The following is a 26,365-nucleotide window of genomic DNA, read 5'->3' on the forward strand; positions in this document are numbered from 1 at the left end:
CCTCTTTTCCAGGCTAAACAACCCCAGCTCCCTCAACCTCTCCTCACAGGGCTTGGGCTTGAGACTTCTCACCAGCCTCGTTGCCCTGCTAGGCTTCTGAGGCTTGTTGGCCTCCTTCTGAGCCAGTTTGTCTTGGTGGGCTGATGGGGAACCAGTAACAATGAGTGGGTGTTTTTTGGCTTGGTTCATAAGCTGAATCTATCAGAGCCCTGGAGCAGGCTGCCCTGAGAGGTTGTGGAGTCTCCATCTCCAGAGACTTTCCAAACCCACCTGGATGTTTTCCTGTGTGATCTGCCCTGGGTGCTCCTGCTCTGGCAGAGGGGTTGAACTGGATGGTCTCTGGAGGTCCCTTCCAACAGAGAATTCTGTGATTCTGTGAGTTGCTCAGTGAGAACCAGGACTGTAAAAAGGACAAGGCCTGGCCTGCATGGCAAGGAGGAGTGGCAGAAGCAACAAGATTTATCTGCTTCTCAGTGGCGGAGTGCTGTAGGACCAGCTCAAGATGGAGTTCTGTGAGAATGCCACCTTAAACAGGGTCAGGGGGCTTTCCCTCACTGCTGGGAGGCATTCCAGCTATAAAGGCTTTATAGGTCTTGTAATGGACCTTATAAGTACCTTGAGGGAGATGTGACTTAGAATGAGCAAAACTCAACTACCCTGTGTTTAGAACTGGTACAGTGAGGAAGTGAAGTTTTGCTGTGTAGTGACTAACAGTTAAGATGACAGAGGTATGAGAGAGGTTGATGCTGTGTGTAAGCACACCACCAGCAGCCTGTGTGTTAAAACCCCAAAGCATACAAGGGGGATGTTTTTACAGCTGCACTGTATGCCTTGGGAGGGGGCTAAGTGGAGGAAGAAATGAATTGCTGTGTTCTGGGTATCTCCAGCCACAGAGGGCGTAATGGCATAGCTGCAAACCTCCCCTGGTGCAGCTTGAGACTGTGTCGTCTTGTTCTGGTGCTGGTTGCCTGGGAGAAGAGACCAACCTCTGCCTGTCTACAGCCTCCCTTCAGGTAGTTGTAGAGAGGAATAAGGTCACCCCTGAGTCTCCTCTTCTCCAGGCTAAGCAACCCCAGCTCCCTCAGTCTCTCCTCATAGGGCTTGTGTTCCAAACCCCTCACCAACTTTGTTGCCCTTCTCTGGACACATTCCAGCAAGTCAACATCCTTCCTAAACTGAGGGGCCCAGAACTGGGCACAGGACTCAAGGTGTGGCCTAACCAGTGCAGATCGCCAGTCCTATATTACCTATGTGTTGCCTATGAGGACAGGGTCACACAAATGTTGTCATTAGGTATTCGTAGCTTCCTTAAGCAGCAGCTTATTTTAGCAGTTAAGATGATGCTCCTTCAAAGTATTTTACTAGAGAGTTCATTTACTGAAGTGCAAAGGGAATGTAAACTTACTACAGAGGAGGCGCAATTTACATGATGTCTTGTTGGGGGGATTTCCTCCCCTCCCCCTCTGGGAATTTAAAAACACCTCATGCTAGGGATTCCTCATTGTGTTTTGTCTTCCTTCAAGGCACTTTGCCACTTGACAGTGTTTGAGAGGAGATGATAAACAGGGAGGTAATACAGAGCACAGCAGGCTGCTTCTGTGTAACTGTTTCATGTTTTAGGTGCCCCACAAAGCTGAGTGATTAGTTTTTTTAAAACACACTGTCAAAAGTAATTAGTATGTGCCTTGTCTCCTCCTTCCTTCCCTGATTCAACCTTTGAGTAGCCTAAATTTAGCTGATAAAATTTCATGCCAGCTCCCTATTTCCTTCTGGCAGGGGAAAATACCCTTATGTTGCAATCTAATGCTGGGAATGATAATAGCAATTCAGTTCCTAATACTGCTGGGAAAATTACATCCATTGTATCCCTTGAGTTACTGCTAACATTGGTTCTAATGGGTGTGGGGAAAGAATCAGAGCAGGCTGATGAAGAGAAGTGTATCAGCTAACTTCAATTAGGAAGGTAGAGACAAAGCCTGTGTGCTTAAATGCAGGTGAGAGAGCTGGGACCGGGGTGAAAGTGTTGGTTCAGACTTTGGCACCAGCTGTTCACAGAAGAAATGTCAGATGGTAGGATCAGTCCAATAGAAAATGGCTCTTCCTGAGTAATTTTGTGCTGTTTGGGCAGTGGGGTTGCCAAAGAAATTTAATTGTCTGAGGGCATCTGGGATTTCCCAGACTGCTTCCTTTCTTTGTACTGAACAGGAGAAATGCAGTGGGGAGGCCTCTCTCTGCTTTACCCAGTTGGACTTGCTAGGTTAGTTGGACTGACTAACTAACTTGCTTGCTAGTTGGACTAACCCACTTACCCTAATGAGCAAAACAGTCCAGTTCAACTTGTTCTAAGAAAAAGGAGAAATTCCTGAATTGCTGTGGAGTTCGTGAGGAATGGAGCTATGGATGGATTGGTTGTGTCATGTTAAAAGTTTCATCAGCCCCGGTTGGACTTTACCACTCCTGACCAGTGCACCCATTCTGGGACATGCTGGTAAAAGGCTTTGGAGAGTCACAGTGTCACAGAATGTTAGGGGTTGGAAGGAACCTCGAGAGATCATCCAGGCCAACCCCCCACCAGAGCAGGATCAGCCAGGTCAGGTCATACAGGAACATACTTAGAGAAAGTCTCCAGAGAAGGGGACTCCACAACCTCTCTGGGCAGCCTTCTCCAGGGCTCTTGCACCTTCACCATACAGAAATGTCTCCTGTGTTCCAGTCTTACCCATTGTTCCTTGTCCTATCACTGGGCACCACCACAAAGAGCCTGGCACCTTCGTCTTGACACCTACCCCTCAGAGATTTATTGACATTGATCAGATGCCCTCTCAGTCTTCTCCTCTCCAGACTAAATAGCTCCAGGTCTCTCAGTCTTTCTTCACAGCAAAGATGTTCAAGTCCCCCAGTCATCCTTGTAGTCTCTGTTGGACTCTCTCCAGCAGATCCCTGTCTCTCTTGACTTGGGGAGCCCAAACCTGGACACAGTATTGCAGGTGAGGTGTCACCAGGGCAGAGCAGAGGGGCAGGAGACTCTCCCTAGACCTGAAGGGGTTTTGTCTTAGAATTGTAGCAAACTGCATGCTAATAGAGGCTCAAAAGTGTTGAATCTTCTTTATTGTTTAATTATTTCTTTTAAAAAGACAAATAGTGGAGGAAGAAAAAGGGAGGTGATTTATATACATGGTAATGTCCTACCGACAATGGTTCAGACTGCGTTAGAAGGCTGAGGTGCAGTAGTCATATGGAGAGCATATTTGAGCTCTGCAGTCAGTAAAGTTGCCTGTTCAGTGGTGTGTGACAAGATGAGAATATCCAGCCCATCTGTCACCCATGCAGAAGTAACCCATCACATGGTACCAACTCCAAAGTAGAGGGAAGATCTGCTGCTCCAGCCAACGCTCCTTGCCACAGTACAAACATGTTCTTTGCTCACATAATAGCTATTCAGTTTGCCTACAGTCCTTGTGCTCCCCCCATTAAAGTTCAAAGGAACTGAAAATACCCAGTTGGCAAAGCCAACCTGGAGTGAAGACATATTGTGATCATAGGTTTCAGCAGTCAGCCTCATAGAAAAGAAACTAGTCTGTGAAGAGCACCATGTTGGTCATCAACATCTGAGCTTAAAGATTCTGGGTGAATACCAGGGATTTCAGTTATTTATTTTTAAATTATTACCATTATTTTAAAGTAGTTTGGGTTTTTTATGGGTTGAGGCCCCATCCCTAGAGATGCCCAAGGTCAGACTCGATGTGGCCCTGGACAGCCTGATCGAGTTGGAGGTGTCCCTGCTCACTGCAGGGGGTTTCACAAGATGACCCTTGAGGGTCCATTCCAACCTGATGCAATCTCTAAATCTGTGAACTGAAGAATCACAGAATCCTAGATTGGCTCAGGCTGGAAGGGACTTCAGAGATCATCTGCTCCAACCTCCCTGCCGTGGGCAGGGACACCTCTCAAACAGACTCAGCTGCTCAAAGCCTCATCCAACCTGGCCTTCAACACCCCCAGGCAGGAAGCAGCCACAACCTCCCTGGGCAGCCTATTCCAGAGCCTCACCACCCTCAGGCTGAGGAAATTCTTCCTAAAATCCAGTCTAATCCTGCTCTCCCTCAGCTTCAAATCATCCCCCCTTGTCCTGTCTCTGGACACCCTCTGGAAAAGTCCCTCTGCAGCCTTCCTGGAGGATTCCTTCAGGAATTGGAAGGCTGAGCAATAAGGTCCTCTTGGAGTCTTCTCCAGGCTGAACAACCCCAGCTCCCTCAGCCTCTTCTCATGGCAGAGGTGCTCCAGCCCTTGGATCATCTTTGTGTCCTTCTCTCCAACAGCTCTGTGTCCTCCTTCTGCTGGGGACCCCAGAACTGGGGGCAGGATTGGAGGTGGGGTCTGAGCAGAGCAGAGTCAAGGGGCAGAATCCCCTCTCTTGCCCTGCTGCCCACACTCCTCTGGCTGCAGCCCAGCACACAGCTGCCTTCTGGGCTGCATGAGGATGCTGCCGGCTCCTGGTGAGCCTCTGAAACAGGATTAGTTCAATAGCTGAGTACAGTGTTTTGTGCCTGTAATTTCAATTAACAACTTTTGGAGACAGGAATTTTGTAGAAGATGAAGAACCACTGATGAAGATGTTGTTTTCTAAATGTCCACTGCTGTAGGTCACTGGAAGCAGTATTGTGGGTAGACTTCTGGTGTGATGACAGATGAAGTTGCTTTTAAAGTCCCCTCCACAGAGAGCTTGGTTAGTTGATGACAGCAACCCTTTCTGACCTTAAAGTGAGCAACAAGACCAACCACAGCATAGTTCACTTTGCTGCCAGCAACAATAAATTCCCAGCTGTGGACCTATTAGTTTACCTTCAGCAGTGTCTACCATTAGTGGTTGAAAAGGGGCTTGCCAAGTGCTTATCTAGAAGTCAGGTAGGAATGAGTACTACTCAGGTTAGAGACCACTCAGGTGGTTGCTAGGATCACCCATTAAAGGAGCAGAGCATAACTTTGGTGGGTCACTGTGTTCTGAGACTAGGTAGAATCAGTAAAGCTTTTTTTTTTCCAAGTACTTCAAATCATAAAAGTGTTGTGGGTTTTTTGTTGGTTTGGGGTGTTTTTGTTTAAAGCAACAGCTTTCTTCTGCTCAGTAGGATATGATTTGTTGGAAGTGTATTTTGACCTGGAACCAACAAGGAGATGACTAAGTAGGAGGAAAATGGTTTGAACATGCCTCTGCTGTGCCAAAGAATATGGAAACATCCATGGATTTGTCAGGTCCCTGGTTCAGCTAGCCTAATAGTGATGGATGGTGTTTGTCCATGCACAGCATACTTGCTGTATGGCTTGGTTTTGTCTGAAGCACTGTTTAAGAGCTGCAGTCTGAGCCTTCCTGGGTCTCAGATGCTCCTTATCACCTTTGTGGGCTTTATTGATCAGATGTATCCAGGCCGGGTGGGAGATCTTGACTTCTCTTCACCGTGGCAGGCACAGAATGTGATCTGTCATCTTATTTGTTTGACAGTGTAATTGGAGAGTCAGGACTGTGCAATTTTGGCAGTTGTCAGAGCATTTCTGGTCCATGTGCTAAAGCTCTGCAGTATTCCTTCTGTTACCCCAGCTCTGTTTTCCCCAAGCCACAAGACCCTCCACACTGCCTTTCCTTATCATGCTGGGGGATGTTGCATCAGTCATCGGCCAAACAGCCTCTTCTTGAGGTTTCAAGCAGTGCAAAGATGATTCCTGGGGTACTTCCTTCTTTGGGAGACAACCAAAAGCTTGAAAAATGAGTATTGTTTAGTAAGAAATTAAAACTGTAGGTGGTTTTCTTCCCATTTATCAGCAGAAATATGCTCTCCTGGGGCGGTGAGTAATAATCACATGGAGAAAATCATAGGGACAGCTATTCCTTGGTGAGGACAAGGTAGGAGCAGAGCAGTTAGTTGCTGAGGTGTGTGGGTGACTAGCTTCAGCCCAGAAGGCAGCTGTGTGCTGGGCTGCAGCCAGAGGAGTGTGGGCAGCAGGGCAAGAGAGAGGATTCTGCCCCTTGACTCTGCTCTGCTCAGACCCCACCTCCAACACTGCCTCCAGGTTGCTGTCCCCAGCAGAAGGAGGACACAGAGCTGTTGGACTAAGTCCAGAGGAGGCCACAAAGATGATCCAAGAGCTGGAGCACCTCTCCTGTGAGCACAGGCTGAGGGAGCTGGGGTTGTTCAGCCTGGAGAAGAGGAGAAGACTCCAGGGGGACCTTAGAGCTGCATTCCAGCCTCCTGCCTGGGAGTGTTGAAGGCCAGGCTGGATGAGGCCTTGAGCAGCTGAGTCTAGTTGAGAGGTGTCCCTGCTCATGGTGGGGAGCTTGGAGGAGATGAGCTCCGAGATCACTTCCAACCTGAGGCAATCTAGGATTCTAATTCAAGTTGTGGCTTTCAGGAGTGAGCCTGAACCACTCAGTGACTTTTGTCTCTCCCCCTTTGGCACTTGTAAAAGTAATCATGTGTAGAGCAGTCGCTGAGGGATGGCCCTGTTCAGTGGTGAGTTCACAGTGTGGGCCAAGGCTTGAATAAGAAGCTGTGATTTCCAAGAGGAGAGGTATTTGGTGCTACCTGGAGGTTTGCAATGCTGCCCTGGAAGTGAAGCTTTTTCAGTGCTGAATTACTAGAGGTTTTTAGATATCTCCTCAACTTTCTGTTAGTGTAGGAATAAAGGACACCAGCAAACCATTTTTAAACCCCTGCCCTTTTCTGTGTCTCATTTTTTGTTCAGGGTTTTTCCAGTGGGTCTCTGGTTTTTCTAGGTGAAAGGAAATATGCTGCTGTCCCTTAAGTGCAGAGCCCATGGAGGAGATGTGGAAAACCAGTTGGGGCTCACTACCTGATGCTGAGGAGAGGAGGAAGGGAAAAGACTTGGGTTCTGTTGCATGGAGATGGTCCTTTCTAGTCCTGCATCTCTCAATTTCTACCCCCTGAACTTCCCTGATTTGGATCTGAGTGGTTGCATTCTCTCTCCGATGAAATTTCAAGAAGACTATTGTCAGCTGTTCTTCTGGAGCAAAGCTACTGACTTGCTGCAAAATAAAATGCAGTGCAGTAATAAAATCATTGAATGGTTTGAGTTGGAAGGGACTTTCCAAGATCATCTAGTCCAACATTCCTCCTTTGAGCAGGGACACCTTCCACTAGATCTGGTTGCTCAAAGCCCCATCCAACATAGCCTTGAACATTTCCAATGATGAGGCATCTGCAGCTCCTCTGGAAAAGCTGCTTTAGGGCCTCATCACTCTCATCAGAAAAGTCTTCCTTCTGTCTTGTACCCTCTTTCCATTTAAAACATTGTGCTCTGTCCTGTTGCTGCAGGTAAGAAGTCTCTCTTGGTCTGTTTTACAAGCCCCCCCTTTAACTATTAAAAGGCCACAGTAAGGTCTCAGTATGCTCTGACCATTTTTCTGACCCTCCTTTGGACCTGCTCCAACAGGTTCATGTCTGTCTTGTGCTGGAGGCCCCACAGCTGCTAGGTTGCAGTACTCCAAGTGGGATCTCATGAGAGTGGAGTAGAGGAGGATGTTGAAGGATGTTGATGGTAAGGAAATGTTAATATTTGGAGTGTGAGTGGCTCCTGTGAGCAATAGAATGTGCTGGATGGAGTGTGTGGCAGGGAGAATTTCAAACCAGTTCAAGGCTGCACATCCCTTTTCATGCTGCTCTTTACTTCTTCCTTTCATGCAAGTTGAAACTCCAAGCCTTGGCATTGTCAGCAGGACCCCTGAGGTCTTTAAAGCAGCTAATTTTTTTGGCTTCTATCTAGTAGGAATACAACATCAGCCAAGCTAATACTCTGGTCTATCTTTAAGCAGCATATGCTGCTTGTTTTTATTGCTAGTCCAAACATTTGTACTGGATTGTATTTCCACCTTGGCCTTCTTCTGAAAGAATTCTAGCTGAACAGTTAATGTCTCCCTTAATTTGAGCCTGTGTTTTTCTGGGTAGTGAATGAGAGGCTCCTTGCAGTTAGTTAATTTTGCTTTTAGCATTATGTAACCTGCACAGGGCAGTAAGTAAATAAGTCTCAGTAGCATATTCCTTTAAGGCTCCCTTGGCAGTCCTTGGCCTGTTCAGCTTCTCCATTCTCCTAAGGACCATAAGCTGGCCAAAATACACACATCTGGTTAATTACATCTCTTAAACAGAGTCTAATTTTCTTCCTCCTCTTGAGGTTGGTGAGAGATTAGTAATAAAAGACAATTAGTTGGTTTACAGCATCGTGTTTTTGATCAGAAGAGAAGCAGGGTAACCGCCTGGGGTGTGTGGTGAACTCTTTGTTCCTGTGTGAACATTCAACATATTAAAAGCTGAAAACAGTATTTGGCCATTTATCCTGACAAGATAATTTGATAGGAGATCCAAATGAACAAACTGAGAAGCAGTAGAAGATGTAACATAACACATTTGAACAAAGTCTTAACTGCCTTCAGTGGGACTGCTCCTGTTAAATGTTTGCACTGCAGCTGAAAGCAAGCTTGCAAGATTTGCAGTTGATACTGCTGGACCTAAGGTTTTATTTGAGCTGACTTATTTTTTCTTTTCTAAAACACAAAAAAAAATCATAGAATCATAAAATGGCTCAGGCTGGAAGGGACATCAGAGATCATCTACTCCAGCCTCCTCACCGTGGGCAGGGACACCTCTCAACTACACTCAGCTGCTCAAGGCCTCATCCAGCCTGGCCTTCAACACCCCCAGGCAGGAGGCAGCCACAGCCTCCCTGGGCAGCCTGTTCCAGAGTCTCACCACCCTCATACTGAGGAACTTCTTCCTCAGATCCAGTCTAACCCTGCTCTCCCTCAGCTTCAAACCAATCCCCCTTGTCCTGTCTCTAGACACCCTCAGGGAAAGTCCCTCTGCAGCCTTCTGGGAGGAGCCCTTCAGGGGTTGGAAGGAAGTTGCTGTCCTATTTTGATTTTCACTTCTGTCTGTGAATGTTTTCAAGGAGGTTTAACTTTCATAAGATGCTTCTGTCTTATGTCTTGGTTTCTATCTTGTTCTTGTGTTTTGACAAGAACTCCATGTTACCAGCTGTAGCTTCCAATAGGCATGGGGGGGAGGGGCATCCAAAATAGTTTCCATTTCCCAGTGAGGTCCATTCTTAGAAGGACTTTTGCAATACAAATACCTGGCACTTAATACTTTTGAATTCCTTTGTGTGACACTTGCTTACATTTGCTGTTTCAATGTCTTTTTCTTCTGTCTATAAACAGAGAATCTCAGAAAGCACAGGGGTGCAGTCACTGAATTCAGTTTGCATAGCTCAGTAGATGTTTTGGGCAAAGCAGATTCTGTGTCTATGCCGTTTGTTATAGATGGTGTCTCAGCAAGGAAAAGAAGTTGTACTAATGCTGAAGGAAAATGAAATGAAAGTGAATAAATGAGATAGCAAAAAGCCCCCTAACCCTATGGCAGTAGAGTTTAGCATCAGCTCTTCCAGCAGCTCTGGGGAAAGCACTCAGTATGGTGCACACATGCTAGAGCTCAGCAAAGATTCTCAAATTGTGTTATGCAGGCAACAAACAGTGGGCAAGAGAAATGTCTCTGGACTTTTTTTTTGCTCCTATGAATATTACCAGTGTCCCAATTTTAATTCTAATACCTTTGTGGTTGGTTGGTTTTGGTGAAACTTAGCATTCCAAGTGGGAAAGGACCTTAATGCCCAACCTTCCCCCCTCAAAAAAGTATGCTGTGAAATAAATAAACCTTAAAAGATGAAGGAGTTATGAAGCTTAAAAGGAGTCAAAGTAGGCAAACCAGGGACATTTCATCCCTAATAACTGAACTGAGGTGGATCACTTTATATTCAAGTTTGTGTGGTGGGGAACAGTGAATACTTGGAGCTCTTATTTTGACAGCATGCCTTTACTGAAAACAGTTTGAGCCTTATGCCCCTATGGGAATGCAGATCTCCCCTCCTTCACCTCCTGGCATACACAAATGAGGAGGGGCATTCATTTTTCCCAGCTGATGATTGTTTGTGGAGGACAAGGACTCAGGACTCAGTTTATACAACCAGGAGCACAGCCCCACGAGGAGAGACTGAGGGAGCTGGGGGTGTTCAGCCTGGAGAAGAGGAGGTTCAGGGGAGACCTTATTGTTCTCTAGAGCTATCTGAAGGGTGGTTGTAGCCAGGTGGAGACTGGTGTCTTCTCCCAGGCACCCATCAACAGAACAAAAGAACACAATCTCAAGCTGTGCAGGAGTAAGTTCAGGCTTGGTCTTAAGAGGAAGTTTTTCACAGAGAGGGAGGTTGCCCATTGGAATATGGGCACCTCCAGGGAGGTGGTGGGATCAGCATCCCTGGAGGTGTTTAAGACTGCATAAGGTACTTAGTGCCATGATCTAGTTGATTAGTTAGAGTTGGGTGGTTGTTTGAACTTGATCTTGAAGGTCTCTTCCAACCTGGTTGATTCTGTAATTAGTTTTTCATTACACCTTACAAAGCTTTTCTTCTGGATTTGTTCTTGTGCTTCTTGCCTGGCAGATAAGCTGGTGACAGGAACAATCAGATGGTCTCTTCTCCCAGGCAGCCAGTACCAGAACAAGAGGACACAGTCTCAGGCTGCGCCAGGGGAGGTTCAGGTTGGATGTTAGGACAGAAAGAGTGATTGCGCTATGGAATGGGTTGCCCGGGGAGGTGGTGGAGTCACCGTCATTGAAGGTGTTCAGAAGGAGACTTGATGGGGTGCTTGGTGCCATGGGTTAGCTGTTTGGGTGGGTTGGATTGGTTGATGGGTTGGACACGATGATCTTGAAGGTCTCTTCCAACCTGGTTTGGTTTATTCTAATAAAGGTTTATTCTAATAAAGGTTTATTCTAATAACTTTATTCCTCCCCTTGCCTCATAGGCCTCCTCAGTGGGCAGACCTCTCCCACCAACACCAAACTGGAGAAGCTGGACCCCCAGCAGGTGCTACAGCTTTGTCTACGGTACCAAGATCATCTTCACCAGTGTGCAGAAGCAGTTGCCTTCGATCAGAATGCCCTTGTGAAGAGGATCAAAGAGGTACTGCCTGCAGTGTGCCAGTTTCTGCTGGGGCAGGGCTTAGGTCATTGGCTTGCTCCTCTTGTGCTGTGAATGCAGGTGCTTGCTGTAGATGGTTGTGAGTTACTTGGAGCAGTCCACCTTAAAGTAAGCCCTTTAAAGAAACTTGATGGTTGTGCATTTGAAGCAAAGTTTCCTGGCTTTCACTGTGATCAGAATCACAGAATGGCATGGGTTGGAAGGGACCTCCAGAGATCATCCAGTCCAACCTCCTGCCAGAGCAGGATCACCCAGGATAGGTCATACAGGAACACATCCAGGTGGCTTTGCAATGTCTCCCAGAGCAGGAGACTCCACAACCTCTCTGGGCAGCCTGCTCCAGGGCTCTGGCACTCTCACAGGGAAAAAGTTTTCCCTTCTGTTCCTGTGGCACCTCCTCTGCTCCAGCTTGCCCTTATTGCCCCTTGTCCTGTCCTTGGACATCCCTGAGCAGAGTCTGGCTCCCCACACTGCCCTGCACATCTTTATCACCAGGAATGAGGGCACCCCTCAGGCTCCTCTGCTCCAAGCTCAAGAGCCCCAACTCCCTCAGCCTGTTCCTCACAGGGTGATGTTCCACTGCCTTCAGCAGCTTGGTGGCTCTGTGCTGGACTCTCTCAAGCAGTTCCCTATGGCCCTTCTTAAACTGAGGGGTCCAGAACAGGACACAATATTCCAGATGTGGCCTCACCAGGGCAGAGTAGTGGGGGAGGAGAACCTTTCTAGATTTACTAATCACAGCCTTTCTAATCCATCCCAGGCTGCCATTGGCCGCCTTGGCCACAAGGGCTCATGGGCATCCTGTTGTCCACCAGGACTCCCAGGTCTCTTTCTCTAAAGCTGCTCTCCAGCAGGTCAGTCCTTGACCTCTACTGCTCCATGGGATTGCTTTTTCCCGGACACAAGACTCTCCCCTTGTACTTGTTGGATTTCATTCAATTTCTCAAAGCCTAACTCTCCAGCCTGTCCTGGTCTCACTGAATGGCAGCACAGCCCTGCATGCTGCAGTTGCATCGTCCTTCTCATGTGTAATTACTGATGTTGGAGCCTGTGGGATGGCCTCCTTGGGTTTTTTTTTGTTGTGGTGGTGGTTGTTCTGGTTTTGGTTTGTTTGTTTAAGTTAAGCCAGTCTGGCATGAGAAGTGATGCTGTTGGAGAGTGTTTTCTCCCAGGTGTGGAGGGTAACTGGTGAATGCTGCACATGTCAAAAGTCTCTGAGCCCAAATTGCTTTTCAGTGTCAAAAGAGCAATGTGTGAGCAGGTGGTTAATTTTTATTCATGCAACAAAAACGACGACCTGGATTTGTTGTCTCTCTCTTGGCTTAGAGTTAAGAAAATCCCACATGACAAATTGGATAATAAATTTTGATTCATGGGCTGTTTTGAGAAGCTGCTGTCATCATGCAACTGTAAGCCCAAAATAACATGGGAGCCATTAAAGAAAGGCCTTTTTACTTCGTTGTGTCAGGATCTGAGGCCAGCTGTTACACAAGATGTACAGATATTTGCAGATGTTGGTGACTCAGGTCATAACAGTCTCAGAAAAGGGATTTAATTGCCAGCCTAATGACAGTGTGCTGCATCCATCCAAGCAGTTTGTAATTCTTCTGGCTGTTAAGTGTGAGAGGGGAACGTTGACATGATTAAAGTCACGGTAGATGTCTGCATTAGTTGGATTTGCCTAGGGCAAATGGTAAGATCCCTTTCAAACAATCATGATGTTTTCTTCCAGTTGCTAAGGCTTAGGATGTTGGGTTTTTTTTCCTGTCAAATAACTAAAATGAAGTATTGTCACTATTCTGTTCATCAGAGACTCCCCTCTGACAAAGTGAAGGAGGAATAGACAACTCTGTCTCTCTGGTAACTGGCAAGGCAGTTGAATCAGGGCTTTTTTGGTCACGAAATGTAAGTACCTTCAGATACTCTCAGTCCCCTTGCCAGATCTGGTGGGGTTTTCCTGCTAATTTCCCCAGTAGTTCCCAAGTAGTGTTCTTGCCTTGGCTGTGCCCTCTGTGTGTGTTCTGGAGGAGCCAGGTGGGACCTACTCAGCTTAAATCATTCTTTCCAAATTGTTTCAGCTCTCCTTGGTGTGCACTAAAGGGAACTGCTGTTGGCAGTCATTGACAACAAAGGGTGCAGCTGACCTAGAGCCGGCTCTGGGCTCTGTCTCATGCTGCAAGTGTAGACAAAGGAAATCCAATTGGTTGTACCCACTTGTCAGCAATTATTTAGTTTTGCCCTGTAGACAAAGCTTTGACCATTGGTAAAGAGTGAAAATGAAAGAGAAAATGAAGTGTGTTGTGAAGAGCATTGTAGGAAGAGGTTGCTGGAGTTAGGGAAAGCTATGTTTTGTCTTTGACTCTGAAAAGAATGTCAGCACCTTGTAACTGAAGGAGAGAAACTAGGCAGAATTTGGTTGGATGTGTTAAAATGTTGTTTTGTTATTTTGACCTATTGTAGGCCTTAGTTGCAGGCATGCCAGTAGAAGACAACCAATTCAGATGTGACACATGTGCCTTCTGATAGACTGTACAGCTTTGCTGTATAACGTAATAAACATCTTTGCCTGCTTACATCTTGTCCTGGAAGCATTGCTTGGGGTGAATCTACCATCAGTGTAACATCTATATTATAACAGAGCATCGGGGTGCATGAGCTTTGAGTGAAAAGATCTTCAGCATTTCCAATGCTGGCAAAGTGGATGTGCTGTTCAAAGTACCATAGAATCAGAGAATGGGTTGGGTTGGAAGGGACCTCCAAAGGTCATCCAGTCGCTGCAGTCAGTCAGGACATCCTCCACTAGAGCAGGTTGCCAGCCTGACCTTGAACAGCTTCAGCCATGAAGCCTCAACTCCCTTCGTGGGCTACCTGTTGCAGTGTTCCACCACCCTCATGCTAAAGAACTTGTTCCTAGTGTCCGATCTAAATCTGCTCTTCTCTCATTTCAAACCATTGCCCCTTGTCCTGTCCCTGCAGGCCTTTGCAAACAGTCCCTCTGCAGCCTTCTTGGAGCCTCCTTCAGGTGTTGGAAGGTTGCTCTTAGGTCTGCCTGGAGCCTTCTCTTCTCCAGGTTCAACAACCCCAGCTCCCTCAGCCTGTCCTTACAGCAGAGATGCTTCAGCCCCCTGATCATCATTGTGGCCCTTCTCTGGGCCTGCTCCATCAGGAATAGGCTGCCCAGGGAGGCTGTGACTGCCTCTTCCCTGGAGGTGTTTAAGGCCAGATTGGATGAGGCCTTGAGCAGCTGAGTCTAGTTGAGAGGTGTTCCTGCCCATGGTGGGAAGGTTGGAGAAGATGATCTCTGTGGTCTCTTCCAACCTGAGCCATTCTGGGATTGTATGATCTTGCTTTTCATGAAGGGTAGAGTTTGCTTAATATTTCTGTGTCACTGGGAGCATGAGTGTTTCCATGTGAGAATGTTGTTATGCATTATTTCAACACTGCCATAAAGGTCTGAAACATATCATTTACTAGTAATTAATTAGTGTGGGTGTTGTTTGTGCCTGGATGTATCATCTGCCTCTGTTAGCCTAGATGAAATGCTGAATAGCAGTGTAGTGGAATACCCTGTAATCAGGTGGATGAACTGTGCCAAACTGCTTCAGGAGACAAGAAATCAGACTTCTCTGGGGAGAAAAAAAAATACATTGAGTGATGTATTTGCAGAGCAGTTGCTGGGAATGGCACATTATGTAAACGATCAAATTCTCAAATCAGATGAATTCCAGCTGGAACAGTTGCCCAGGTGGTGGTTGTAAAACAAGTGAACATAACAGCAGTGTATAGTGAGGAACTTGTAAGAGTTTTTAAGGTCAGAAAGCATTCTTGGGTCATAGACTTCTCTTTTGCGTAGTAGAATCAAGAGATCATAGAATGCGTCAGGTTGGTAGGGACCCTTGAAGGTAATTTTCTCCAACTTCCCCCACAGTCAGCAGGGACAATTACATCAGGTTGCTCAGGGCCCCATCAAGTTTGACCTTGAATGTCTGCAGGGATGGGACCTCCACCACATCTCCAGGCAACCTGTTCCAGTGTTTCACCACCCTCATTGTAAGAACTTTTCCTGATGTCCAAACTAAATCTACTCTGCTCCAGTTTCAAACCACTGCCCCTTGCCTGTCACTACAAACCCTTCTGAACAGTCCTTCCCCAGCTTTCTTGTAGTCCCCTTCAGGTACTGGAAGATGCCATAAGGCCTCCCCAGAGCCTTCTCCAGGCTGAGCACCCCTAGCTCCCTCAGCCTGTCCTTGTAGCAGAGGTGCTCCAACCCCCTGATCATTTTCATGGCCCTCCTCTGGAGCTGCTCCATCAGGTCCATGTCCTTCCTGTGTTGAGGGCTCCAGAGCTGGACACATTACTCTAGGTGAGGTCTCTCCAGAGCACAGGGGCGGGATTCCCTCTCTCCATCTCTGGCCATGCTGCTTTTGATGCAGCCCAGGCTGCCATTGTTCTTCTGGGCTGCAAGTGTCCTTTGTTGGCTCCTGTCCAGCTTCTCATCCACCAGCAACCAGCACCCCCAGGTGCATTTCTGCAGGGCTGCACTCGATCTCATCCTCCCTCAGCCGGGACTGATGTTGAGGATTGCCCTGACCTAGACCCAGGGCCTTGCACTTTGCCTTATTGAACCCCATGAGGTTCACCTGTGCCCACTTCTCTAGCCTGTCCAGGTCCCTCTGGATGGTATCTGCTTCCTCTGCCATCTCATCTGCACCACTCAGCTTGGAACCCTCATCACACTTGCTGAGGGTGCCTCAGTCTCGCTGTCTGTAGCCTTGCTAAAGTGCTGAACTTTTCCACGTTGAGTTCTCCTGCCAGATCCCAGGCTAGATTTTCAGATGCCTTGTTGCTTTTGATCAGTTTGCGCCAAAGATCTGTTTGTAGACATAAACAAGGAGAGAGAAATAACTCAGCCACTGCAGTTCCATGCAGTAACAGTGTGGATGCTCTGAGCGGGATGGAGCTGCCACTGCTCTCTCCTTGACCTTCTGTCTGAACTGTTGGGGGGGGGGGGTGGTGGTAGTAAGTACTTTTGGTAGTTGATTTTGAATAATAGTCTGTAGCCTTAGGAGAGCTTCCTATGGAACTGATCTACAGTGCCCAGGATTTCTTTGAGGCTTTCCTGAAACCAAAGACTCACTATCAGATGTTCACAGTATCACAGCACATTAGAGGTCAGAAAGGACCTCCAGAGATCATGTCCAACCCCCCTGCCAAAGCAGGATCACCCAGGGCAGTCCACGCAGGAATGCATCCAGATGGGCTTTGAATGTGTCCAGAGAAGGAGACTCTACAACCTCTTTGGGCAGCCTGTTCCAGGGTTCTCTCACCCTCACTCTGTTTCTCCTCATGCTGAGGTGAAATCTGTGTTCAAGCTTGTACCTCTTGTTCCTTGCTTATTGTTGCACACCACTGAAAAGAGCTTGGCCCCCTCCACTTGACACCCACCCCTCAGATATTGGTAGATATTGATCAGTCTTCTCAAGACTACACAGCCCCTCTCTTCATAGGGGAGGTGCTCAAGTCCCCTAATCCCCCTAATCATCCTCTTTGTTGGATTCTGCCCAGCAGTTCTCTGTCTCTCTTGAACTGGGGAGCCCAAAACTGGACACAGTATTCCAGGTGTGGTCTCAGCAGGGAAGAGTGGAGGAGGCAAGAACCTCCCTAGACCTGCTGGACATTTCTTGATGCACCCCAGGAAAAGTCTTGTGACCTCCTGAAAGTGCTAGACACGTTTCAGCTTCAGCACTGATGAGGTATGGTGGAGTAAGTCTTGAAAGTAGCTCTTCTGGGAGAGAAGGAGTAGATCCTCCCCTTGTGTTGGAACATGAAAGAGCTGCTGGAGAGCTTCAAAAAGATACTTCAGAAACGTTTCAGATTATCAATGGTTAACATGATTGGAACTGACATACCTTGGAGTTTCCCTGATGAGAAGCTGTTGATTGGTACTTTCACATGAGAACTGGGGCTGTTGGGGAAAGAACAAAAGCTTCCTCTAGGCTGTCAGATGACCAGAAATTCCCAGTCCCTGAGTGCTGGGCTTGTGCCCCTGCACATCTCACGCTCCAGCCTCCTCGCGTGCCTAGAGGCCATCTGTGCAGCACATGGGAGGTAGGGCTGCTGGAACCACATGTGCTGGGCTGACTCTGGGTGTGCAGCAGGCTGCATGAATGGTCCCTTCCAACCTCTAATGTACTGTGATACTGTCATCTTTGACTGCAGCTCCCCACACACCAAAAAAGGAGTCCTTTCTTGCCCAGGTGGCCAAGACAACCAATGGCATCCTGGCTTGGATTAGGAATGCTGTGTCCAGCAGGAGCAGGGAGGGGATTGTCCCCTTGTACTCAGCTCTGGTGAGGCCACCCCTTGAGTATTGTGTCCAGTTTTGGGCACCTCAATACAAGAGAGATGTGGAGGTGCTGGAGCCAGTGCAGAGGAGGACAAGGAAGGGCCTGGAGAATAAATCTGATAAAGAGCTGGGGATGGCTAGTTTGGAAAAGAGGAGGCTGAGGGGAGACCTCATTACCTTTTACAACTACCTCAAAGGAGGTTGTGGAGAGGTTGGTGCTGGTCTCTTCTCACAGGTAATTAGTGATAGAACAAGAGGATCTCAAGCTGTGACTGAGTAAGTTTAGACTGGACCTTAGCAAGAGTGGTCAGGCATTGGAATGTGCTGCCCAGGGAGGTGGCTGAGTCGCCAACCCTGGATATGTTTAAAGGTGGTTTGGATGTGGTGCTTGGGGACATGGTTTAGGGTTCTTGGTTGGACTTGGTGATCCTGAGGGTCTTTTCCAACCTGAATGTTTCTGTGATTCTGTTATAATCCTTTTATCAGTTCACAAACTGTGGGAAATGGTTGAACTTCAGCTCCCTTTCATTCTCTCAGCACAGATTTAAGACCTTCTTTTCCTTAAGTAGAGTTTTCCTTCTGCTGTGTCTACCCCTGACTAACCATGGCACAGGTTGTATCCTCTTTAAAAGACCTTCTGTAGGGCATGGGGAAAGAAAGACCTACAGTTACCAGGTTCCAGGTGTGAAGCTGAGAATAATGTCATTAGATCTGTGAGGGTCACAGAGCACTAGAACAGGCTCCCCAGAGAGTTTGTGGAGTCGTCTCCTCTGGAGACTTTCCAGACCCATCTGGTTGCATTCCTGTGTGACCTGTGCTAGATTCTGTGCTCTTGCTCTGGCAGGGGAGCTGGACTTGATGAGGTCCCTTCCAAACCCTAACATCCTGTGATCTATGATCAGATCACCTACAGCTGGAAGGGTGCTGACTGGGTTAGATGTTACCTTTTCACTCAGGAATGAGACCTGTGCTGTCTTCTGTGAGACACCTCTGTAATCATAGAATGGTTTGGGTTGGAAGAGACCTCCGAAGCTCATCCAGTCCAGCCCCCCTGCAGTCAGCAGGGACATCCTCTGCTAGGTCAGGTTGCTCAGAGGAGCCTCAAGTCTAGTCTGTCTTGAGCAGCCAGGTCTAGTGGAGAGGTGTCCCTGCCCATGGTGGGGTGGTTGGAGTAAATGAGCTGTGAGGTCCCCTCCAACCTGAGTCAGTCTAGGATTCTATGAATTTTAGTGATGACTTTTTTTAGGTGGCTGTAGATTGTTCTATGAGAGCAGCAACCGAAAGCTCTAGGAGACCTGCTCTTACTAGTCCAAGTCCATGAGCAGTAGAGAAATGACTGCAACCTTCTCTTGGGGACAATTTAGAGAACTGATAAAATTAGTGTGGTTTGGCTTTTTTTTTTTTCCTTCTTCTTCTTTTTTCCCCTCTTTAAGAATCTTGTTATGGAGACTTTCAAAGCCAACCTGGATGTGTTCCTGTGTGGTCTGCCCTAGGTGATCCTGCTCAGGCAGGGGGTAGACCTGATGATCTCTGAGGGTGCTTTCTAGCCCCTGACATTGTGTGATTGTGGTAAAAGCCTGACACAGCTGTGGCAAACACTTGAGTTAGGATCCAGGAGAAGATGCAGTGGGAGAGATGTTGCTTCTCTTAATCTGGTGGTCCTTCTCCTTCTGCATCTGTCAGGGTGATGGACCAGTCAAGCAGGCTGATGAGACAAAAGAAGAGTGAGCTTGAGCAGACAACTTGTTTTATTCTCCCCTGCTGTCTGAGGTGCAGAAGTGAGCCCAAGGTTCTGCAGCTAATTTGGAGGAGGAGGGTGGGACTGCTGCTTTTATGCCTGAGGTGGTGTTGGATTCTGTATGATGTCAAGTTGCTCTGAGCTTCACTTGCCTGTGTTAAGAGTTCAGCTCTTTTGAGGGAGCAAGGATGCTGAGTAGCTGAGGGAAATGTAAGGAGAGAGAGGTCAGCAGGACAGGGCTGTGATGTGGGATGTATCCAAGCTGGAGAGCTGGCTGTACCTACAGCACCAGATTCCAGATGGCTGCTGGATGTGGGGTTTGCTGTCCATCTTCTCCCACCTCTGTGCCATGGGACCCTGCTTGTTTCAATAACATGGAAGTCTACTGGTTCATGAGTGGTAGGTAGGAGGGAGGATTTGGTTTAATTGTAGCTTTAGGACTTTGGGGTTTTATTGGTTTGGTTTTTTAGCAGTGGTTATTGACAGTCATAACTGAAGCTGGGGGACTGCTAGTTGGATGCTGGTGTCTCAAGCAGGGAAGGCTGGAGTTGGAGCTGTGAGGGAGATGTGAGTTGTGGAGGTCAGAGTGTGGGGTAGTGACAAACATTCCCAGTTCAATAATGCAATCTACAGGAAAAGATTCACATAAAGCTGGGAAAAAAAACCCTTCTTTGGCATTCTGAATTCTGTTGTGCAACCTAAGGTCTCCTAGAACAGTTAAACCATGATGTTACAGGTGCAGCAGCCTATCTTTTGCTATCACTTATCTACTGTAGCTCTAAGAGACCAGGTCTGGATTTAGTTGCAGGTGTTTTGAAGTGAGGGCTCTGCTGTACCTATTAATATTACTACAAGTCAATGTTAGAGCCAGTCTGTTGTTCTCTTGGTGGTGAGAGAATAACCCTTGACATTGTTCACAACTCTGGCAAATCACAGAGGGAGCAAAAGGAACATTCTGCCCGGGGATTTAGTCTTGGAAAGCAAAACCGAAACACAAGTTACAGTTGTTTAACTGGCAGTGGCACTGAGGAAGGATACCCATGACTGATGCTGAAGAGAAGGATGTGGGATCCTTGGCTGGGGTTATAGAGTCGTAGAATGGCTCAGGTTGGAAGGGACCTCAGAGCTCATCTACTCCAACCTCCCTGCCATGGGCAGGGATACCTCTCAACTAGACTCAGCTGCTCAAGGCCACCTCTGACCTGGTCTTCAATACCCCCAGGCAGAAGGCAGCCACAACCTCCCTGAGCAGCCTGTTCCAGAGTCTCACCACCCTCCTACTGAAGAACTTCTTCTCAGATGCAGTCTAACCCTGCTCTCCCTCAGCTTCCAACCATTCCCCCTTGTCCTGTCTCTAGACATCCTCAGGAAAAGTCCCTCTGCAGCCTTCCTGGGGGATCTCTTCAGGTACTGCAAGGCAGCTGTAAGATCCCCTAGAGCCTTCTCCAGGCTGAATAACCCCAGCTCCCTCAGCCTGTCTTCACAGCAGAGGTGCTCCAGTCCTTGGATCGTCTTTGTGGCATCCTCTGGACTCACTCCACCAGCTCTGTGTCCTTCTTCTTCTGGGGACACCAGAATTGGAGGCAGGATTGGAGGTGGGGTCTGAGCAGAGAAGAGTCAGGAGGCAGAATCCCCTCTCTTGCCCTGCTGCCCACACTCCTCTGGCTGCAGCCCAGCACACAGCTGCCTTCTGGGCTGCATGAGGGCACTGCTGGCTCCTGGGGAGCTTCTCAGCATCCAACACCCCCAAGTCTCTTTCTTCAGAGCTACTCTCAACCCACTCTGCACCCAGCCTGGATTAGTGCCTGGGTCTCTGTTTTCTACCCTGGCAAAAATGCTCCCCAGTAACCTTATCACTTTAGCAGTGTATGATGAGTGGGAGAACCAGAGGATGTTCCCATCATCAGGAAGTCATCACCATCTATTGTGCTAACTTTGCGTGACTTTATCAAAGAGAGAGGGGAGGAGGGGAGGGAGGAGGAAAGCCATTGATTGAACACATTTGTTTTGCAGCAGTATAGAAAGAAGAGCTGTCTGCAGCTTCCAGTGTGTTAATTGAGAAGTATTTTCACACCAGCACATGGTGACGAATGTTCCATGCAGTCGTGTTCCCACCTGTCACTTTCTGATGTGGGTTTTGTGCAGCTGCAGGAAGGAGTTCGTTTGACCCCAGCCAGGCACCTGACAGCACCAAGGGACAGGTCACTTGTGCCCAGGGTGCTGGTGCAGCAAGTCACAGAATCATAGAATGTTAGGGGCTGGAAGGGACCTTGAGATATCATCCAGTCCAAGCCTCCTGCCACAGCAGGATCACCTATGCCAGGTCACACAGGAACTTATCCAGGCAGGTCTTGAATATCTCCAGAACCCCCCTGGGCAGCCTGTTCCACTGTTCTGTCACCCTCACAGGGAAATAATTCTTCCTCCTGTTTCCATGGAACTTTCTATGCCTCAACTTCCACCACTGCCCCTTGTCCTAACATTGGGCATCACTGAGCAGATCTTGGCTCCATCCTCTTGGCACTCACCCTGCACATATTTATAAACATTAAAGAGGTCACCCCTTAGTCTCCAACCTACAGAGCCCCAGCTCCCTCAGTCTTTCCTCATGAGGAGAGACTCCCTTCATCATTTTCATGGCTCTGCACTGAACTGTCTCAAGCAGTTCCCTGAGGTCCTTCTTGAACTGAGGGGTCCAGAACTGGACACAATATTCCAGATGTGGCCTCACTAGGGCAGAGTAGTGGAGGAGGAGAACCTCTCTCAATCTGCTGGCCACAGCCCTTCTAATCCACCCCAGGCTACCATTGGCCTTTCTGGCCCCAAGAGCACATTGCTGGCTCATGGTCAACCTTCCATCCACTAGGACCCCCAGGTCCTTTTCCTCTTCACTGCTCTCCAGCAGGTCAGTCCCCAAACTCTGCTGGTCCATGGAGTTGTTCTTTCCCAGGTGCAAGACTCTACCCTTGCTGAACTTCATTAAATTTCTCCCTGCCCAACTCTCAGCCTGTCCAGGTCTGGATGAATGGCAGCACAACCCTCTGGTGTGTGAGCGACTCCCCTCCAGCCTGGCGTCATCAGCAAACTTGCTGACAGTGCTCTATGTCCCTCATCGAGGTCATTGCCTCTCTAGAAGATTGTTTCCAAGTGTAATGAAAATTGTAATTGCATGTTCTGCAACCAGGGAAGAAAGGTCTTGCTGCAAATCTTCAGTCTCAGGCGATGAACTAACAAGCTGTGACCTCTGTTGCCCACCACAGAGGTGCTGTAAAACCATGCCAAGCAAAGAGGTATACGTAGGGCACTGGTTTGTTTGCAGTGTGGTCTCTTTGAAAAGAATTGGGCAGTGTCCAGTACTGACCTCAGTCTTTTTTGTGGGCTAAATTAATGTCTTTATTCTGCTTGGCAGTGTGGGCCAAGAAGAATGTCAAAATGATTGCAAGAATTTGTGGTGTGCGAGATGTCTGAGAGCAGCCTTGGTTGGTTTTGTGTTTCATCAGCGTGGTATGACAAGTGGCCCTGTGCAGTGCAGAGGTGAGTCTGCAAAGCCCTCAGCCTGCTGCAGGACCCTTGTAAGTGGGGCAATATCCATCCCATGCACTGTTGTTGGGTGTAATTCTGAATGTGTTTTCATTTGAAGACAAGCAAAGCCCAGCAGATGTCATTTCATGTTTCAAACGTGAAGCTCGGGCGTAAATTGGTGTCCTGCTGCTACTGAGCCATGGAGGAATCATGAGCTTTAAAACAGGAGCAGGCTGAAGTTCTGAATGTTGCTGGCTGCACAAAAGAAAACAGATTAGCTGAAAGGGGAGTTTGAGGTTCATCTGGTTTATGATGCCATACTCCTAAAAGGAAAAAGTGAAGAAATTCTTCCATTCTTTTTGATGCAGGAAGGAGCAAAGGCCTGTCTTCTACTCTGGGTATGTCAGGTTTTCTGCCTTAAGGAGAGGAACTAGTTTCAGAAAGAAATGCAAATTACACTGTGAGCTCTCACCCTTTCACTGACAACACTTCTCTTCCTCAAGACCAGCCTGGGCAGGCCCTCTTGCTTTGATGGGAATTGTGACCCTGACGCTGAGCGCTGGGCTCTGCCCTCTGCTTTTGTTCTGTGTTTCTTAACAGTCTTTTGACTGTCTGAACTCCTCTGTATCTGCAAGCTTGGGGTGGTGATACCTTACTCAGTGCTGATGTTTGAAGGAGAGATTGGTGATAGTGGAACCTCGATGATAAAGTCATTGAGGGGCTGTTGACAGTGTAGCTCCGCATCTGCCATGGCTTATGGGTACAGGGTGGTGACCTCCTGTTGGTGGAAGTTGTTCACAGCTGTAGTGGCCTGGTGTAGTAGGAAGCTTAAAGCAAGCAGAGCAGAAACAATGGTGCAAATAAATGTTTGCAGATGGTTGGAGGGCAGCGGAATTGCTGCTGGCTTTGAGGCATCTTGCTGGGCCTCCCAGAGGGCTTCTCAGCCAGGGGTAGGCAAGAAGGCTGAGACCTGAATGTTTTCTAGAAGAGAATGTGGTAGGGCCTCGTGTTGGGAGAGGTGGGAATTGATGGGAGCTTCTCAGAGAAGGCAAATTCACTCATCTGACCCTTGAGGGTGTCTTGACAAGCATGGAATACCTTGGCTGTAGGTAAGGGAACAGCCTCTTTGCCTCAGCTCTTCTCCAGATGCTTTTGATGACTCATGTGGAATTCAATAGGTGGGGGTTAAGCAGATTCTCCTGCACATTCCCTGGCAGATTCCTGAAGGACAGTTTTCATCTCTCTGGTGTGTGAATAGGGCTGACCCTCCTGAGTCCTGTGAGTGAAGGCCCCATCTGAGTCCCAGAGGGACAGGATTGCGTGCCAGGAGTGGTAAAAGCACAAGGTCTGGCACTGGCAGGAGCTTGCTTGGAGGGCGAGGAGCAGGAAGGATGTAAGTGTGTATTTAGGCCTCCTTCAAGGCAAGCTGCAAAGAGGTACTGGCATTTATAGACAGGAATTAGCACTTTCCCCACTCCCCCCCCCCCCCATATCCCCTCCCCCTCAAAGACCAGACTGAGTAAAAATTGACCTTTCTTCCCAGTTCCTCAACTTCAGCCCTCCCTGTCAAGGTGCTGGCTGTGCAGCTGCCGTGGCCTCCCACCACAGGCAAATTTGAGCATGAGGTGTAGGGAAGTCATAGGAAATGCTCACTTCCACCCTTTCTCTTTTTTGTAGGCAGCTTTTTTAGAGCCATTGTACATGTGTCCAAAAGTAGCAGAGAGCTTGGAAGGCCGCTCTGCATTTCTTCTTCCTTTTGCAGGTCAGCTCCAGCTCCTCCCCATGTTCCCCTCCAGTAAGGGTATGTTACACCAGGAGCCTGAAGGTCAACAGATGTCACTTACGGGAATGCAGACAAAAGGAGGGGGGGATTTATTTTTCTGTTGTTTCAGAGCTTGGGAGGTGTGAACTCTGCCTCTGCTGTGAGGCCATGTGGCAAACCTGCCTGTGGAGGGGAGCTTCAGCACCAGAGGAGGCTTTTACCTGGGTCCCTGCACTGCACAGTTTAATGAAGCACGGTGGCTTTTGGCAAGGCCGTGGCTGCCTGCCGCTCCGCGCCACTGTCTCCACAGGCAGGGCGTTTGTAGGTGCTGGACTGAATTGACTTCCACCCCATGCAGACCTGGTGGTGGTCTGCTTTTTACACACTCCAATTTACAGAGCTAGCACCAAGCCACTCAATTATTCAGCTGAGGTTTTAATGGAAACCCCTGCGTAGGCTTAAATTGTTTCCACTCTACTTGGAGTTTCCTGCTCTGCTGGTTTTTGTTTTGTCCCGAGCATGAAAGCGTGAAGGAGGAATTCACAGGAAAGCAGAGAGGCAAAGAGGAAGAATTCAGCCTGAGAGAACTAGAAAATACAGATGAAATAAAAGGTTAATTGGTACTGGATGCAGCTCTGATGGAGGTGATTGGGGGGGGTGGGTAGGAACTGCTTCCCAATCCTCAGGAAAGTTCAGTGATAATGTGTGTTTTTGCAGTGCCATTTGTAACTTAGCCTTCTCAAGGAAGCATTTTCTTGCCTTACTGTTTTGGTCTAGAGTTCTTCCCCAGGGCTTTCAAGGGACATTTGGCAGCAAACAGCTCCCCCCACTTTTACCCCCAGTTTCAATCTCTGCTGAGAGGACAGTACTCTGTCTGCTGGAACTTCCCTTCTCAGGGGATGCCCCTTCCAGCCTTGGACCATTGGCACCGAGTCCTCCCCTTGCTGTGGACTCTCCCCTACAGCCCTGCACTGTTCCAAAGAGGGTCAGGATTGAGTCTGCTAATTCTGTACGGTGTGAGTCAGTGAGGCTTGTTTTTTAGTGCCAGACTGATACATTTGTGTTGTCCCTGATGACAGTTGCTGTCCTCCACCAAAGGGCTTGACTGTCACACACTTGAAGTGAGTGCTATTGTTGGAGCCTTTGCTTCCTGGAAGACCAGGAGCTTTCACCACAAGCAGTAGTGAAAGCTGAGAGTAGTTAAGATGGAAGCAGTTTGGAACACTGGTGGTAAGAGTCATCAGTGGGCTCAGACTAGTCAGCATGCTCCTGCCTTTCACTCAGCATTCACTGTGGGCAGGTGCTGAGTTCCAGGCGAGGGGGCTGCTTTCCACAAGGTTGCAGGATGGAAGAGCACTGCTGAGAAATACCGGTTTGAAGAGGTAGCACACTGGAATGACTGTGAATGCTAAGCACAGCTACGGCAAACTGAAGCAACCCAGCTTTGTGTGCGTGTGCCCTTGAGGGCTTGGAGCAGATCTGGTGCAAATCAGATCTGGAGCAGCTCAGAGCAAACCCTCTGAGTGTGTGGTACAGCTTACGACACAAAAAGCAGCTCAGGCTCTCTGACTCACCTCTGATGGGGCGGCAGCAGCAGCTCTCAGCTGAACTCTCCCTGGAGTTTGTAGGTCTGGCTGAGGAGAAAGGGGCTGTGAATTACCAGGGGCACCTTCTTCACTCAATGGCAGGAATAGCACCGGGTTCCTGTCATTGTCATCGTGCTCCAGCCATATGTGGGTACTTTCTGTGTCTAATTGCATGGCTGATTGACTTAATGCCTCTCCTGGGCTCACTCCTGACACTTTTGTTTTTAGGATTTGGGGAAATTGAGGACAGTAGCAATCCATTGTGGTTCTCTCTCAGGACAGGAGTTTTCTAGATGACAATGGCAACCACAGCCATGGCTTAGTCACAGAGAAACCAATGAAATTACCACTGGTAAGTGTGGTAGAACTTAACA

The 26,365-nt window shown here is 48.2% G+C and overlaps 1 protein-coding gene across 1 annotated transcript in view; it reads left to right on the forward strand.

Moving 5' to 3' along the window:
• Positions 1-26,365, forward strand: part of BORCS5 (BLOC-1 related complex subunit 5) — a 55,502-nt gene that overhangs the window by 23,398 nt on the left and 5,739 nt on the right. The window contains exon 3 of the mRNA XM_068162387.1: positions 10,862-11,019. Coding sequence (XP_068018488.1) covers positions 10,862-11,019 — 158 coding nt within the window. The remainder of the gene's footprint in view (positions 1-10,861; positions 11,020-26,365) is intronic.

Source organism: Melanerpes formicivorus, unplaced genomic scaffold (assembly GCF_026170545.1).
Source record: "Melanerpes formicivorus ecotype bairdi unplaced genomic scaffold, bMelFor1.0.p_v2 SCAF_64, whole genome shotgun sequence".
Classification (NCBI taxonomy): domain Eukaryota; kingdom Metazoa; phylum Chordata; class Aves; order Piciformes; family Picidae; genus Melanerpes; species Melanerpes formicivorus.